The following is a 17,777-nucleotide window of genomic DNA, read 5'->3' on the forward strand; positions in this document are numbered from 1 at the left end:
GGGCTAGGTAAGGACAACTAACTAATCCGAATTTGGTATGGGGCGAGCCCCCACTGCAGCTGGGGGAGCCTTATAACGTGTAACAAAGGGCGCGGGTTTTTAGGGGAAAGGTGCCTGCAAAGAGCTGTTGGGGCAATTTGGGAACAGTGTTTTTTGTTGGGATGGTAAGTCCCTTTGGATGGACGTTTGGGGTTTTTTATTTATAAAACCCATAAATGCACAAAAAAGAATACAAAATGAAGAAAAGGGAAAAGGGCCCAAAAAGCTAAAAATGGCCTTTAATTTTTGCGGCTCAACAAGAAGAGGAAAAGCAGCATTATGACCCATGTTGTTTTCGTCGCAGAGCTGAGACATTTCCTGCAGTATGTGTTTATTAACTGGAGGTGTGAACTCTCCCCCTACGGGCTTTCACAGTTACCTGTGAGGACAGTAGAGGAGAGCCTACAAACCATCCCCCAACCCTCTCTCCCTGGTTGTCCTCCATAACATCCTATCATGTCAGTCCATTTTATATCCTTTTTCCATGCCTCAGAGCACCCCAAGTGGGAATATGCCTTTAATGAGTGTTCCCCTTCCTTGTCCCCAGGGTCCTTTTCACCTTCACAAATCCATCCTGGTTTCTCTCTTCATCTCTCGCTCCCTCTTGTCCCTCCGTTCAAGTCTGTAAATGTACATTTCATCGACACTCTCTTTGATGGGTTTAAACGGTCATCACAAATGCTCTATCACCTAAGGTAGTTGGATAGATTTGTTTTAACTGGAGTGGGGGAGGAGATAATAAAACTCTACTTGGCTATTGTAAACTGTAGGTCTTTGTTTTGCCTCCTATATTTAAGCAATTACCCACTTTTCCACATTTGCATAATGAACTGCTTTGTATAAGTCTAATATTCAGTTTTGAATGTTGTGATGAGAATTCTGGAAAATTAGGTTTGAGATTTAAAACACTGAATTTCTCCATCCTAATCTGTAGTTAAAATTAGAATATGGCATTTCATATTAGAAAGCTAATTTAAAACAAACCAAAATTAAGTGAAACAACTTAAACCTCAATCTTAAAACTGGAGTTAAGCAGCTAAATGATATTTTCAAGATGTGAAGTTGAACAACAGAAGATTAAACCATACTACCCCCTTCCCATCAACCCATCTTTACACTAAACAGATTGAAGCTGTAACCACTCTAAACAAAGGCAAGATAACCCACAGATGAGTGCCACATGTGAGTGGGGCCACATTGACCACTTAAAGGATTCTCGCCTCTTTGCCAAGTCTCCAGAATACAAAAACTCAGGTTGAGACAAGTTCAGCTACAAAGGTATCCCCTGCTTTGAAGCACCCCACAGCTGCTGACAAGCATGTTCTCAACATGGTGGGTAGAAGGAGCCCAGGAGGACTGAAAATTAGATCCAGTGTAAACACACGCCCATTACCACCAAGTTTAGTGTAAACACACAGTGCAGTTGTAGAGACCTCTACAACGACACAAGGTGGTCAAATACAAGGATGAGGTGACAAAAACAATCCTCTGCAACCAGTCTGACCTCACAGACAAACTGCTAGGATCCAGAACAGTCTAGCAATTATTTTTACTTTATCCTCTTGTCTCCTGTATTACTTCTATTTTTCCAACAGTAACTATTACTCTGAATTTTGTTTTGTTTTTTAAGATTATTTTTTGACCATTTTAGGCCTTTAATTGACAGGACAGTTGAAGACAGGAAAGGGGAGTGAGAGGTGGATTGACATGCAGCAAAGGGCCACTGTTTTGAATCAAACACTCGGTCGCTGCAGTAAGTGTTGTGCCTTTATCAATGGGGCACATATATTAATATTGTTTCAGAGAGGTTTAGGTTAAAAGCTGCAGCAGCATTTTAAGGCTAAGAGGGGCCGTCACTCCTTGAGCTCTGTCAGATGTTCAACCATCTTACAAAGCATCTGACAGGTAGACAAGGAAAGGAATGTTCAACAAGACGCCCATAGTGACAAATGAAGCTCCCATTATAAGACTGAAATAGTGTGCGATGAATTGGAATTACCCAAATGCTTGTAGCCCATTCAGCTTGTTTAGGTTGCTACAGAACACAAGTGTTTCATTCTAAGAGTATTTTAACCAATGGCAAAACAGCTACAGCACCAAGATTCATAAATATCATTATATAGAAAAGCTCAAATATAGTTACTACCAGTACCTGGTGATCTCTTGCTCTGGCGTAAGGGCATCATGTAGGACTGTCGTGGTAGGAGAGGTGAGGATGGAAGAGACATGGACACTCCTTTGGCAAGGCTTAATCTGAAAACATCATCCAGTACATTAGGGGGACCGCTGCCAGGCCCCTGGAGTTGAGGGTTTCCCTCAGGTGGGAATCTTCTTTGGGCACTGTGGCTGTGCACATCCCCTGTTGAGGAGAACCACAAGGTTGTTGCAGAATTTATAAATGTCCTCCTGTTACCTCATGTACTGACATAAAGACAAGCACAGTCCTTACATTTATGCTACTATTTATGTATGCATGAGCAGTACATACTACATTTATGTAGGCTTATCTTTTTCTCTTCCTGTGCTGGTGCTTTTTAGTCATTTGTGTAAAGCAGAGTTTATATAGACTTTAAAACCTGTTTACACCAAAGTGCTACAATGTTGTTAAAACTGAGAATTATTGAACAAAGTAACGTGTGTTATATGAATGTACTGCCGACAAATCATAATTATTTGTGAATTTACAATGCTGATTATAAAGAACATTTAGGGCTCTGCACTGTTTTAAAAACTTAATCAAAATTATACTAAAAAATAACAGAATGTGCCAGAGGAAACAAATACAGTACACACTTCTTCCAGTCACCTAGAAAGTCCATGACCACAACAAGAACCGTGGAAGCGGCTTAAACTTATCTTGTTTTTATTTTTTTATGATTAACAATTTTTATTTAACAACTATTTTAATAGAACATACAAAATATACAATTTGCAACAATAACACTCCCCCTTCTACTCACTACACACCCGCACTAAAATCAAGAAAAGATGACACAGTAACTACAATACTCAAGTCCATTCAACAAAATAATAATAAAATAGATGACAACGATAAACCACAAACATACACTCACCTAAGGGATTATTAGGAACACCTGTTCAATTTCTCATTAATGCAATTATCTTATCAACCAATCACATGGCAGTTGCTTCAATGCATTTAGGGGTGTGGTCCTGGTCAAGACAATCTCCTGAACTCCAAACTGAATGTCAGAATGGGAAAGAAAGGTTATTTAAGCAATTTTGAGCGTGCCATGGTTGTTGGTGCCAGACGGGCCGGTCTGAGTATTTCTCAATCCGCTCAGTCACTGGGATTTTCACGCACAACCATTTCTAGGGTTTACAAAGAATGGTGTAAAAAGGGAAAAACATCCAGTAAGCGGCAAGTCAGAGGACAACTGATTCAAGCTGATAGAAGAGCAACTTTGACTGAAATAACCACTCGTTACAACCGAGGTACGCAGCAAATACTGTAATGAGTTCACTGTACTAAAATGGCCCCCACAGTCACCAGATCTCAACCCAATAAAGCATCTTTGGGATGTGGTGGAACGGCAGCTTCATGCCCTGGATGTGCATCCCACGAATCTCCATCAACTGCAAGATGCTGTCCTATCAATATGGGCCAACATTTCTAAAGAAGGCTTTCAGTACCTTGTTGAATCAATGCCACGTAGAATTAAGGCAGTTCTGAAGGCAAAAGGGGGTCAAACACAGTATTATTATGGTGTTCCTGATAATCCTATAGGTGAGTGTACAGTATGTATAAATGTGAAAACCATATACCCATCATACACGTCTCTCCCCAGCACAAAACTTCTTAGGAAACCTCTAGTACCTTCCCCATTTTCTAGTGTAGACATTAATATGGAAAACCATTTGTATAACATCTGTTCAAACGCCGCCACCCTACTCATCTCACCAGCCCACTCTTGAATTGACGGCACCCGTTCATTCCTCCATCCTCTTGAAAGAACTTATCTTACTTTTAAAGATTGTATTTCATACAGAGACCAGAACCTGCAAAAGCTTTTTGTTTAGATAAATAAAGATGACCAAACGGACCTTGAAGTTGACCCAATTGAAACAACGTACCAAACCATTTACTTTTACTACCATCCTAAGTCTGAACACAAGGAATGTAAAACCTCAACGAAAACATTTTATTGCTGCAGAAAGCAACTAAGTTCTGACAGGATGCCATTTTTGAGAATATATGAAAACAAACATGTCATAGCTATCAGGTGAAAATGTTTAAACCAAAAGCTTGTAAGGGGCAAACCAGTGTTAATGCAAACTTAATGACAATATTTTGATTATCAAATGACTACATGAGTTTGCACACAACAATGATTGACTTTACACACACATGTACATACATTACACAACATATATTATAGTGTGTATGTATGTAGTATTATGTATGTATGTGTATGTATGTATGTATGTATATATATTTATATTATATATATATATATATATATAGTATATATAGTATTATACATATACATATACATATATACATATACTACTATATATATATATATATATATATTATATATAATATACATATATATATAATATCATATATATATATATACATATATATATATATAATATATATATATATATATATATATATATATATATATTATATATATATCTGCCCTGTTTGCAAACACTGCTGCATCTGCTACTGCCTCCACTCAATGTTACATTATTTAATCAGCCCCACCTCAGCATCCACCTGTAGTCTCTGCTTGCCAAGAGAAAGTTTACTGTCATCATTACGCAATCTCCATTTTGCTGAGCTTTTTGTATGTCTGTAACATTTGATGAAGATCCTAATAGATGCCAAATATTAACTTAGTTCATGTTCTGTGTTTGCAAAATAAAATAGTAAGTTGGCTAACTGACATATGATCACAGGAATTAAAATGTTCTTGCATGTGAAAGAATGTTTGCTGATTCTAAGGGGGAAAGCATTCTGTCAGATACATTTTTGACCACCCAGTGTCGTTTTGCTGCCAAAATTTAGTTTAATGGTGGAAACAATATATTATAATATTTTTACTGTAATTATACTCAGACTCTTTCTGCTATGCCAGAAAGAAAGAAAAAATACAGGTTGGTACAATATAGGTTGCTAGAGAGACAAACAAACATGACTGGTAGAGGTAATAAAAAGCAGAGGATACCTGGATGCTTGAAAAAACAGGGCCACATACATATACACATGTATTTAAACCCAGGGTAATGGGCCAATGAGTATTTTCTCATGACAACAGGGCACCTGAGAAGGACATACAGCTGGCTAGGGCTGTGTCGTTGACCACTAAGTTAAAATAACATGGAATTCACTAAGCACACTGGCCATCTGTTCCTTGCTAAGTATCTGTAGTTACTATAGACGAAAATGTGTCATCAAACTCATTTAATGAATTTGCTCATTCACAAGCAGGTGTCATTCATCTTCATCTAATCTCTAATCTTTTTCTCCATCACTGCCGGAATACAGCAGAATGTTGATTAGTCCTAACTTGGAAAACAATCACCTCTCCAGCAACTGGGCTCATATATGTTTGACATAATGCTTATTTTGAAGATTACAGGATTAGTTACAGTTTGTCGCAGTTTGTTGCCTAGACAGAAGAAATCCATTACAGTGTGCGGTTTCAAAATGTTAATAGAACAAAATGAGCACCTGTAAAAAATAAAAATAAAAAAAATAAAAAGTATAATTATCCTTCCCTGGTGTTCAGGATGTGGTAGTTTAAAGTGTCCGGACACATGTGAACTCAAAGTCCAATATGTCAATCAACACTGAGCAGCTTGAAGAGCTAAATTTGGAAATTTTATGTCACTCCCTGATTCACAACAGTTTCTAGTAGCTGCATTAACTTTATAGGGCTATGGCTTGATGGAGAAAACCTCACCTGTGGTTTGTTTTAGCTTCTCTGCATTGGCGTCCTGTAAAATCCAGAATAGAATTTAAAATCCTTCTTCTCACCTACAAAGCTCTTCATGGTCAGGCACCATCTTATCTTAAAGAGCTCATGGTACCTTACTACCCCACCAGAGCACTGCGGTTCCTAGAGTCTCTAAAAGTAGAATGGGACCCAGAGCGTTCAGCTATCAAGCTCCTCTCCTGTGGAACCAGGTTCTAGTTTGGGTTCAGGAGGCATACACCGTCCCCACATTGAAGTGCAGGCTTAAGATTTTCCTCTTTGATGAAGCTTATGGTTAGGGCTGGCTCAGGTGAGTCATTTAGTTTTGCTGCTATAGGTCTAGACTGCTGGGGGACTTCCCATGATGCACTGAGCACCACTCTCCTCTTGCTTCTCTCCATCTGTATGCAACCTTATCCCATTAATGCATGTTACTAACTCGGCTTCTTCCCTTTCCCGGTGTCTTGTGCTTTCTCGCCCCTCTTCTCTCTCCTCCTATCGCTTCCTGCAGGTGTTTCTGGCTCTGGAGCTGTGGAGTCTGCATCTGTGGTTAGAGTCATCTGCTGTCTCCATGTTCCTGCTCAACACCCTCTGCTACAGTTCTTCTGTCTGTCTGTCTGTCTCTCTGTCTCTTTCTCTCACCCCCAACCGGTCGAGGCAGATGACCACCCACCCTAAGCCATGGTTCTGCTCGAGGTTTCTGCCTCTTAAAGGAAGTTTTTCCTTGCATCTGTTGCCTAGTGTTTGGTGGGAATTGTTGGGTTTCTGTAAATAACATCACAGAGTACGGTCTAGACCTGCTCTTTTATGAAAAGCAATGAGATAACTGTTGTAATTTAGCGCTAAATAAATAAAATTGAATTGAACCTGTGAGGGGGGAAAAAATCCTTTTTACCTCTTCCTGGTACATTTGCCTAACAAACCACTAGAGGCATTAATAACTGTTCTGCCCCTTGTCAACTAATCTCTCAAACACAATTATAGGTTTAGGAATCAACAAGTCATCCACATTTCCTAATGAAGTAATGAAGTACAAGCATACTTTGTTGTTTCCCACGTAAAAACACCACGGTGTCATTATAATCTTGAAAAAAATTAAAAAGTGGTTAAACTGGTTGTGGTGGTTTGCAATACAATCCAGTTGTCCAGAAATCTGTTAGCGTGCAATATAAACCAGCAAGATTTCTCTCCACCCAACACTTAATCGTGTGTGCTTTCAGGACATCTATAGTTCACTTTTTTGCTGCTTACATCTAGAACTATATATCCACTACATTTTTCTGTCTCACCTATTGAGATAATATTCTCCTCAGAAAAATGACTCACCACAGTCTCTACAGATGACTTACTCAAGGCTTGCAAATGACTTAACCTGGCTTCCAGTTTGCTCAGTGTAGTCCAAGCCCTGAATGGAAAAAAATGGTTTTGCTTTATTAAGAACCAAACCTGAATGGAAAGACCATTCTAGCAAGGGAGCCAGCAAAAGGCAAAGTCATCTATTATGTGGCATCAAAGTTGCCCACTCATCATGGCCACAAATTAAAATGTATGAATTATCAACCTCAAGATAACATGTAGTACCTAACTAATAATACAGACCATATGTCAGCAGAGCCAGCTAAATCAGAACTGCAGATGTGGTGAACCACAGAAATGACGATTAGCTGCTAGCTAGCTACTTCTGTTTTCAGGACTGTGCAGCTAGGAAAGACTTCAGCAGATTAACTCTGACGCCGGTCTGCAGCCAGAGGTTTGCAGAAATCACTGAAGACTCATCTACAAGAGGCAAGCTACTATTAGCATCCTGCTTCTCTCCTCAGGGACAGAGTGTTTTTGTTGGGCTGCCGGGCTAATCAGTAACAGAGACCAATTTTCTCCACGCCTCCAGCTCACCACAGGGGACCAAAAGCTGTTCTGTGTTTTAAAGGGCTCTTAAACAAAGAAGAATGCCAGAGACAGGAAACGGAAAGATTGCAATGACACCTCTGCATGTCTTCAAATATGGAAAAAACATGTGAATGACACAAAGGTCATGCAGTACATTACTACATCCAAATTAACATTGACTGTTTTAATGGTCCAGCATTAGACATTAAGGGGAGAGAGAGGGGGAATGACATGCGGCAAAAAGCCACATGTCGTAATCAAACCCGCGACCGCTGTGTAGAGGACTAAGCTTCTGTATATAGGCGCACGCTCTACCAGGTGAGCTACGCAGGCGCCCCATTGGGTAACTTTTAAAGCTGCCAGCGGGGTGTTCACTTGCTGCAGTCACAGCAGGTCGTGGTTGATACAAGTTTCAGCCATAGTGCATGCTAAAAAGCTTATGATTATTATGAAATGTAAATTTTGGTTGCTGGTTCTGAAAACAAGAGGCGCCACATAAAAGCTGGCTGTTCAAGTGCTGTTGAGTGGGCTGCAGTGTGTCACGGTGACTGCTCTGCCATCTGCCCAACACTTTATAATGTAGAAGGACACAAGGACAGAAACTTGCCAGTGCTATTTGAGTTACTTTCCTAAACCCTGGTTGGGGCAAGGCCTGCAATTTCAGCCCCTGCTGTGGTCAAGAAAATCAACCCTTTCTAATTATACAGTGCTGTCCTAAGATGATGTAAAAATGATTACAGTCCCTTGCATGCTCTTTCCTCCTCATCAAAGTGAAGGGCAAGAGACTATGAGGACATTCCCAACCCATTGAAAACAGTTCAATATTATTTCAAGACTGATTTAGAAAAATAAACATTAGAGTATAAAACAATTGTTACAGAATTATATTTAATCTTAAGTTATTTCAACCAATGTTCCATCTCTCCTGCTCCTACATCTGCAGTACACCCAAAAGATGGAAATGCTGTTCTTAGAATACAAACTCCATAAAAGTGAAACATGAAATTGTGATTGTCAGAATGCTGATGAGGGTATCTTCATTGTTTGAAACTTCAAAAAAATCATTTTTTGAAAATGAATTTCACTCTTCTGCTTTCTAATTACACTATGTAATGGTATTATAATATAATAATGTAGTGAATGCTTGTCCTGTAGAGAATTTGCTTAGGCTACATTGGAAAGTGACCATCCTCATCAAATAAAAGTCAGCCTCCATTGTCCAAAAGACCTGAACTGTCCAGTGGATTAATCTAACTTTTAGGTAAACTATATGGGTTTACGTCAGTCTCTTAAATTCTCAAAAGGCAGTGTAGAAAACAACAGAAACAAATTGCAATACAGCAGTTCTGCCCCAAAAAGGTTTTTTTTTTTGACACCTCAGTGTTAAATAAGTATTGTGCACAGTGTCAAGGAGTAAGTTGTCACCCAACTCTAACGCCGAAAACACACCGCACGCAGAAGAGCCGCAAATAGCCGCCAAGCGTAGATTTGTGCATGATCACATTCCTGGCTCATACCAGACGCGCATTTCTCTGAGCTGATAGCAAAACAATCCTTCTCCTCTCAAATCTACAGCATGGCTCTCATTGTAGACACGGCTACCAAGTCAAGAGAGCCCAAATCATCATAAACCTGCACTGCGGCCTTCCTGTATGCGATTACCTACACGGCTTGACATATTTGCCCGCAGCTCACAGAAGAAATGGAGGAGGGGCCTCTCCACGCCTGATTTCCGCGAGTGTAGCCGGCTAGATTGGATAATATGGGTGCCGAAATGAAAATAGCTCTGCTTCACGGCACTTTGTAGCCATTCACAGCGCTTCTGATGCAGTGTGTTTCTGGCATCATCTACAAACATCTTCCTATTTCTGTCAGGTGGGTCTGTCTGTTTCCCTCTCTTTCTCTGGGGAGTCAGTTAAATTACATTGGAATACTAATAAAATATAATTTATTATCACAGAAAACTTGTCACAAAAGTTGAACAATGGCAGGCTTTGTCTACCCCAAGAGGAGTGAAGGGTAGGACGTTTAGCTGACGCACACCGACCTATTGACCCATATCACTGTGCCTGTCTGAATAGGAAGTCAAAATTCAAAATGCAAGACTATGTATCCAAAAACTATGCCAGATGACAGAATAACGGAAATAGCAGAGAGGAGCAGTGTTGTTTTGGTTTGTCCGCTGCCTGCAGCATTTATGGCAAACCACTTGGCTCGCCACAAAGAATACTATTTACAGTGCAAACTATGTTTGCAAAAGTTGGTTATACTAGAAAAGTATATTTAAACAATATGATTCATGATACCATTCTATTTTCTCTTCATAAAAATTGACTGTATATACACACACAAACACACATGCGCATACACAAATACTCCATTAGCTTCTCACTGGTTAATGTTGTGGACTACAGAGAAAATGAAGAAAGACTTAAATTAATTCAGATTCTTTCAGTCGACACACAAAGCATGATGACCATAGGACAATCCACCAAAGAGGGAATTCTCCCGCTAGACTGAGTGCCAATGAGGATTCCCTGTGTACTTCCGAGACCAGGGTGACAGTATCACAAAAGCTGTCATGGTTAACACACAGCAACCCACAGAGAGGAGAGACAGCCAGACAACAAGGACTACAGCGTGGGGGAAGGTATTCAGTACAAGTCGTCTATGATGATGAAGGACAATTTAGATCTAATATGATAATAAGATGCAAATCTGTCTGGTTCAAAAATTCTCTAAATCATTTAAGACATTAAAAAGAATACAGATTTCCATTAATCAAAGCCATGCAAACAGTCTGTGAAAGAGATATTAGTGTTTTTCCTATGAGTACATTCTAATTTCAGACCACTTTACTCAGTTAGTAGTAGCCATAGGAACAGTCAAAATACTGTATAAGATAAAACATAGACTTGTGTTAAGTGATGCATAATAAAACAGAGCTTTTTATTATTGTCACACTTTTTGTTTGCAGTTGTAGAACAGCATTGCCCGCCTGGCTTTATTTCTGGTGCAGAATAAAGTATATAGGGAATAAAAGGCAACCAATGCAACATCTCTTCCTTAAAGCATTTATTGCTTGTTAAGTATATTAACAGACTGCTCCACATTCCTCTGTGGGCTAATTTTCTACCATCGAAAACAACTCAAGAAAGGGTCTTTAGTTTTAGTTCCTGCAGCTCTGAAAGCCTCAACTCAAATTCATATGCACTTGATAATAAGAACAAATTAGCTGTTTTATGCAAAAGCTAAGATGCTGGAGGCAAAGCAAGACTGCAGAATGTTCTGAATCCAAAGTACTGAGACTGTCTGTCTCTCCCCCTCTTCCCCTCTGATGCACACTCTGCAGTGGCCTGAGCTCTGGAATGCCTTTCCCACTGGCCCCAGGGGAGGAGAGGCTGACAGGGAAGGGTATGTGTGTGTCTTGGGGAGAAGAAGGAGAGGAGAAGAAGTATAGCAGTGGGCAGGCAGCATGACATTTTCCATTCCTCTTCATAAATCGCCAATTTAAATGGGTATGGAAAAAAATGATGAGCCAGACAGTGTCTTTACCATGTTTTATTTCAAGATTTGTGACAGGGAAGCAGTAGTATGGCCAATACAGGGACTGTCAGAGGAGAAACACTTTGTACTACTTAATACTTAAAAGTGGAAGCCATTTAAGCAGAATTTAATTAGACTAATGTCACAAAGTAAGAGTATATTTCTAATAATGATGAACTGACTGATCTACCTGAGAACAGTCTAGGCAGAAAAGAGCAGAGCTATATTCGTGAAAACACAATACTATCCTTGTATTGCATACATTTAGTCAGTCCTACATAGTCTACAGTATAATGATGATGAGATCTTGCAAAGCTAGAATGTGTATGTTCACGCCATCAATCAGTGTCAAGGCCACTGCAGAGTCAAAGATAAACAAAATGCAGGGAGTATTACTGTATTTCTACGTATCACTAAAATGCAGCATCAAAAGAGGTAGAGAGTAGGTAGTTAAAGCATTGTGCTGTCAAGAGTAAAAACAGCCACACCTGCAGTTATCTAGTTAGAGAACAAGAATATAAAAAAGATCACCAAATGGTTTATCAGGTGCTACTGCTAGTTATATCACCTAACAAAAAATTAACTACACTATTTCAGGTTTGCATACAGTTGCACACAAATGTCTGACCATCCGTGAAAATCTTAATGAACCAAGTGGTCATGTTGAATTGCCAAGGGTTTGACCTTGTTTCATCAGAGATTTGAAAAAAATTAGGGCAGATCCACTGTCCTGGCTGGAGAGTTATATTCATGCTAGCAGTATTGTGTGTGAGAGGTCCCAGTATGAATGTCTCTCTGCATGCCTCCTTAGTACCAGACTCTAGGCAAGTGGGGCACACGGTTCACTCCTGTACTAAAGAGAAAATACACCCTATCACCTCCTATCCATTCTTGTCCAACACCACTTATCATAATCAAAGTCCTTTGAGTGGTCAGAGGGAGTCAGCTGTCTGTGCTTCAACGCTCTTCAACTAAGTTAGAAGTACCTGGAATACATTTTTTAAATCTATACATACCTTAGTGCATACCTACAACAATTGAGAGACTTTGCAAAGAAGGGCTAATACAGTGACACTCAGCGTTACAGACACAATCCATCTAATTCAATTGATTTTTTCAACTTGTTGTTTCTGGTAGTATCTCTGATCAAACATCTAGGCACATAAGGTTGATGTATTAACTCAATGCCAACGTCTTTATTTGGAATAAAAAGGACTGCCACACTGTCTCATTTTATTGCTGTTAAGCATCATCTGCAATGCTTCAACAGTGAAACTATAAAATGTCTCACATGGGTTTTACATGGGGTTAATTACATCAATGTCCTCTACAAACAGCTGGTCTAGTCTAAGCAAAGGACAGATGGATGATAAATTACAGAGCACACTTGTCCATAATATGATGAATCATTTTAACAGTGCGAACACAGCTCTGGGGGCACTATGCTACAAAGTGGAGGAGTCATAATACAGCCAGATGAGAAGTAACATTCTCAGATTTCTCTCAACTTTGGACCTTTCAACTTCCAATTTTTGATTCCTATATGTTAACAATATGGATAAAGCAGCACTGAGGCAGAAATGGAGATTGTTTCCAGGCAAAAGTGCAATGTGGTCCTATGTCACCATGGAGATTCATGAGAACAGATTTGGATTGCTATTAGCACAGATCATTAGGCAGAGCTTCTGCTGGGGCCAGGTGAGGTCATGAGAACACCACTAACCCCTGGACAACAGCTTGTTCAGTAATTGTTAAATGGACGAGGATGTTGCACAATGGCTGTTCAATCCTTCCAAAGAGCCTAATCCCATAAGCAAACAGAGACCAGGGAAACTCTTGAAGCTTTGTACCATCTTTGAAAATCTTTGTTAATGGTGAATCCATATGAGTTTAGCATCAATCACATTCACCTCCTTTCATGCACTTAGAGGGTTGATAAGAACTTTTTCAATTCAATTAGCAAGTGAATGTTATCCTGATTTGATTTTAATCATTAGCATTAATCATGAATTTCATGATTAATGACAGAAAAAGCAACTCCCGCAGAATGCACCCCAGTTTCTATCCTGCTCTAGACACTTTTGTTAGGAATTAGTAAGCTTCACCAATAGTAGTTTTAAAAAAAAGATACATCTTGAAGTTCCATCTTTAAAATAATAGATATAAATATGAAGAGGGAGCACTCTGCGCAAACTGCTCCGCTTTGCAATAAGCACTATCCTCTGGCCCTTTCAGGCTGGGCACAAAGGAACTGAGGTCATTAGTTCAGCTTTTATCAAACCCTCCTGAGCTAAGGATGGCAAGACATTCATCTGCAGACACAATTACAAAAAATAGTCTCTGTGTTCAGAAATGCAGAACAGAGCTAGTGCAGAGATGAGTATGATAGAGGAGAGAAAATGGGGCCCTGAAGCCCAAGACTGAAAAGAGGTCTGACAGACACCCACACAACTTTCTGAGAGTCAGATGCTGTGGCAGCATGCGTCGCTGTCTGCATATAGAAATGGCGATAAATAAGAAAAAACCCAACCCTCAGAATTCCTGGAAAAAAATACCAAAGTCAACTACAGAGAAGTAAGGCAATGAACAGCTAGTACGTTGTACATCCTATAGGTGACAGTGTAGTATTCTGCAAAGAAAAAGACACTTCAAGTGCTCATTTAGATAATAGACAAAGGATGTTAAAGGTATGAAAGCAAAGCGGAAAATTAGACAGTAGGAATGTGTCTGCCCAGGAAGGTCACGTTGTAATTAGAAAAACCAGTGGCCTGCTGACCTCTCTAGCCAATGAACTGCCTGGACAGCCACTATCGCCACCTCAAAGACCGTCTAACACCCTGGCGTGTTAACTGATAAACTGTTTTTCCTCTTCTTTGAAGTAGCAAAAACTATTCACACGTGGATGGGGGTTGGGATCAGGAGAGCCATGACTGGTGCTGGTGTATTGCTGTGCTGTAGATGACATCACCCCCTGCTTCCATTGAGTCTTCGTGTATTTGTTTGGCTTCTGGTCTGTTGCTATGCACATACTTCCAAGGTCACGGGCACCATCGATGCTTGAAGTGAAGTGAATGAGAGCCAAATTAGGGTAATGGAGAATGGTCACCGGCTGCTACAGCAGACAGTGCGCCTCTGGGAACCATAGAAGCATTTTCCAAATTCCTCCCAGTGAGAAGCTACTGGACAGGAAAAGCAGTGTCAGATTGACCATTAGCATGTGCGTTTAGCTCTCCTGGATGTGTTGTTGGTTGAATATACCAAAAAAAGGACCATGGGATGCAAATTATAGTTCAAATTAAAACAACCCTATAAGACAAATTGCATTCATCAACACTTAAATGAGCCACAACAGTAGTTTTAAGTACAGTGGAATTCTGAAGCCACTTTAAATTGAATACTACCAGTTGTGCCACTAGAAAAAATAAATAATGTAATCAATCATCTGGAGTTATGTCCACTAACAGTTGGATTAACAGTTGAAGTTAACCAAGCAGAGATTTGAAGATGGGATTTAAGAATAGGTATGCTGTCTTTGTACATAACTAGCTACCTAGACAAACACCTGAAAAATAGTGGATGAGATCAAAGCGATTGTAAAGGTTCTTGTAGGTCGACCTACAGAAACTCGCAAAAAATGTTTCTACGATCAATGCGAAAAATAGGGCTGAACGATTATGGAAAATAATCTAAATGCAATTTGTTATACCAATATTGCGATTTAAAATGTGATTCATTTTTAAGCTCTTTGTCTTCTGTATTATTCAACAAAGACAAACAATAAATCATTGTATAGTATGACCAACATCATCTTAGATAGATTAAACATAAACTATGCTTTCCTGTAGGCCAGGCCTGTATGTTATTATATTAATGAAATTAGGTGATGCATACAAATATGAATGGCATATTATTTATTTTTAACTACAATTATTTATTTATTGCTAATGCAACTAATCATTCAGCCCTAGTGAAAAATGTTAACTCTCTTAACAACCATCAGTGAGACAAATAAGTTATGGCCAATAATTGTTAAAGGCAACTTACCAACCTCACCATTTTATATGTCACTTGAAATATTCTGTGCTATAAGAACACAATTTCTATGCCACTGGCAACAAAAAATTATGTAGCCCTAGTCCCTTTTCAAAAACTATAATTTTGTGTTTTTCAATGTTATGCCAAGAAACTAGAAATGTTTTCCTGTGACATGTCAAACAAAAAGTACCATAAGAGCAATGTACTGTATCAGTACAACTAGTTTAGGAAGCATTAACACATTTGAGGATTTTGACAACCAAAAGGTACATTTGATGCATGGATATTTTTTAAAACAGTGAAACTGGCCAACCAGGTTCACTGCTTTCCCCATGAGCCCTTATTTTGTTTTTCAGAAGTAGAAACAGGGAGTGTCTAGTGTGGATACACCTGAGTTGTGTGTGTGTGTGTGTGTGTGTGTGTGTGTGTGGTGTGTGTGTGTGTGTGTGTGTGTGTGTGTACGTACGTACATGAATGTGTAAGTTAAAGATGTGGTTTGAGCTACACCCTGCTAATCGTTGCCTGCTGGCTGCACAGTGCTTTGATAGCCGCGTAGGTTTGTGCACTCAATGGTCTCCTTTGTAGATCAGGTGCATTCTTTTCTCCACCATCTTAAATCCTACCATAACTGTCTGGGCATGGGAATCTAGACAAACATGACTGGGAGGAAGAATAGCAAACATGGTCCAAAAAGCCATTTCAAAACTTTCAGCACAGTCTTATTTTAATCAAAGTTACAAGAAGAGCATAGGAGAGTAACCTAGACATAGCCCTAGAGGTGTTTTACGTGATTTAAAGATCTATTTGTAACAAACTACTTAAACTTAAAAGCTCAATTGGTGAAATAAAAGCAACCTAAACTTTGCAGCTGCATGATTTTCTTTCCGTACTTAAGTGTTTTCCAAAAGGGAAAACCATGAGCTGATGATAAAGGAGTCAGTGGTTCTGGTCTGAGCCCTAGTTATTATGGTTAATCAAAGGATGTTAATAATGTATCTTGAGGTTGCTTGCTCTCACTGTCTCTGTCGCGCTCTGTGTGTGTGTGTGCGTGCGTGCGTGCGTGCGTGCGTGCGTGCGTGCGTGCGTGTTTGTGTGTGTGTGTCATAACATGGAGTCTGTCTTCCTGTCCTGCACAGGTCACATAGTGTATGTAATCTGTGGTCTAGACATCCTGTGGTTGACTGTTCATCTTGTTTGTTCAGTCTGTTTAAGTTCAGCAGTCGCAACTTTTCATTTTGCACCAAATTTATGAAAAGAACAGTTTGTCTTTGTCAGCTTTTCTCTATGCTTTACTATAAAGTTTTTTAAAGCTACGTTTGTAGTTGATCAATATCAAAATCTCTATTGCCCTTCACAAACAAGTCCTGTTTTATGAATATTGACCACCACCATCAATTTCAAGCATTCCTATTGGCTTGGAATTTGACATCTACGCTTGCATTAACTGGGGCAGACGATCCAAATCATGCGCCATCTTGAAATAGGTTTGCTGGTAAGGGACATAGAGGCTATACTGCTCCGCCTTTCATGCTTTTCAATCCGTGGCACAGACTATGATGAATGCCAGGGAGGGAGGGAGGGAGGGGAGAAGAATATTTACTGCCAACAGATTTGAAAGCCTGTTGCACCTATTCTTGAGGACACGTAACTGAGTTAAAAAGAGAATTAAAACAACAACGCGACAAGCAACAAGACCAAAGTATAATATTTGAGTGGCTTTTCCAAGATGGAAAGAGCAAGGATTTTTAAAGGGACGCCGAAGTTGCCTGCTTCCTTCTCGACAGGTGATTCTGCTATTTGTGTAAATTAGAAGTTGTGCATGACGCTAGAACAACGTCTAGGATACGTTTCCTTGCGTCAATGATGAAAAGGATGTTACCTTGCTAATTTTGGTTCCGCCACCGTAGCAGTTGGAACGCGTGTTGGAGTGGGGGGGGGGGGGGGGGTAAGAAAGTGACATTTAGTTGGTTGTCATATACAATTTCACCACTAGATGACAGAAATTCTAACATAATGTAGCTTTTAAGTACATGAACACTGCCTTTCACTGACTAAATGTTTCCTCTATTGTTGTTACCATACAAAAGTTTCATCCAGAAACCACACCAGAAATACATCATGCATTCTTAATTCACCTGGAGCACACTCTTGGTGTAAGCGCAGTTTTCGCAATATTATTTTGTTTTAAAACTTTTACTCACGAAGGAAGAACACAGTGAGGGAGTTTTCTTTTAGATCCCTTAAAAGCCACAGGATAAAAAGGGAGCATGTCTCAAAATGGCTGCGGTAGATATGGCTAGAGAGGAGGCTGCCACCCAGCTG

General features: G+C 39.7%; 1 protein-coding gene across 7 annotated transcripts in view; it reads right to left on the reverse strand.

The window, feature by feature from the left end:
• LOC116698066 (protein TANC1) overlaps positions 1-17,777 on the reverse strand; it is a 119,016-nt gene that overhangs the window by 85,708 nt on the left and 15,531 nt on the right. For all 7 annotated transcript variants that reach the window (XM_032529824.1, XM_032529822.1, XM_032529823.1 and 4 more), the window contains exon 3: positions 2,192-2,398. In XM_032529824.1, the coding sequence (XP_032385715.1) occupies positions 2,192-2,398 (207 nt within the window). The remainder of the gene's footprint in view (positions 1-2,191; positions 2,399-17,777) is intronic.

Source organism: Etheostoma spectabile, chromosome 11 (assembly GCF_008692095.1).
Source record: "Etheostoma spectabile isolate EspeVRDwgs_2016 chromosome 11, UIUC_Espe_1.0, whole genome shotgun sequence".
Lineage (NCBI taxonomy): Eukaryota > Metazoa > Chordata > Actinopteri > Perciformes > Percidae > Etheostoma > Etheostoma spectabile.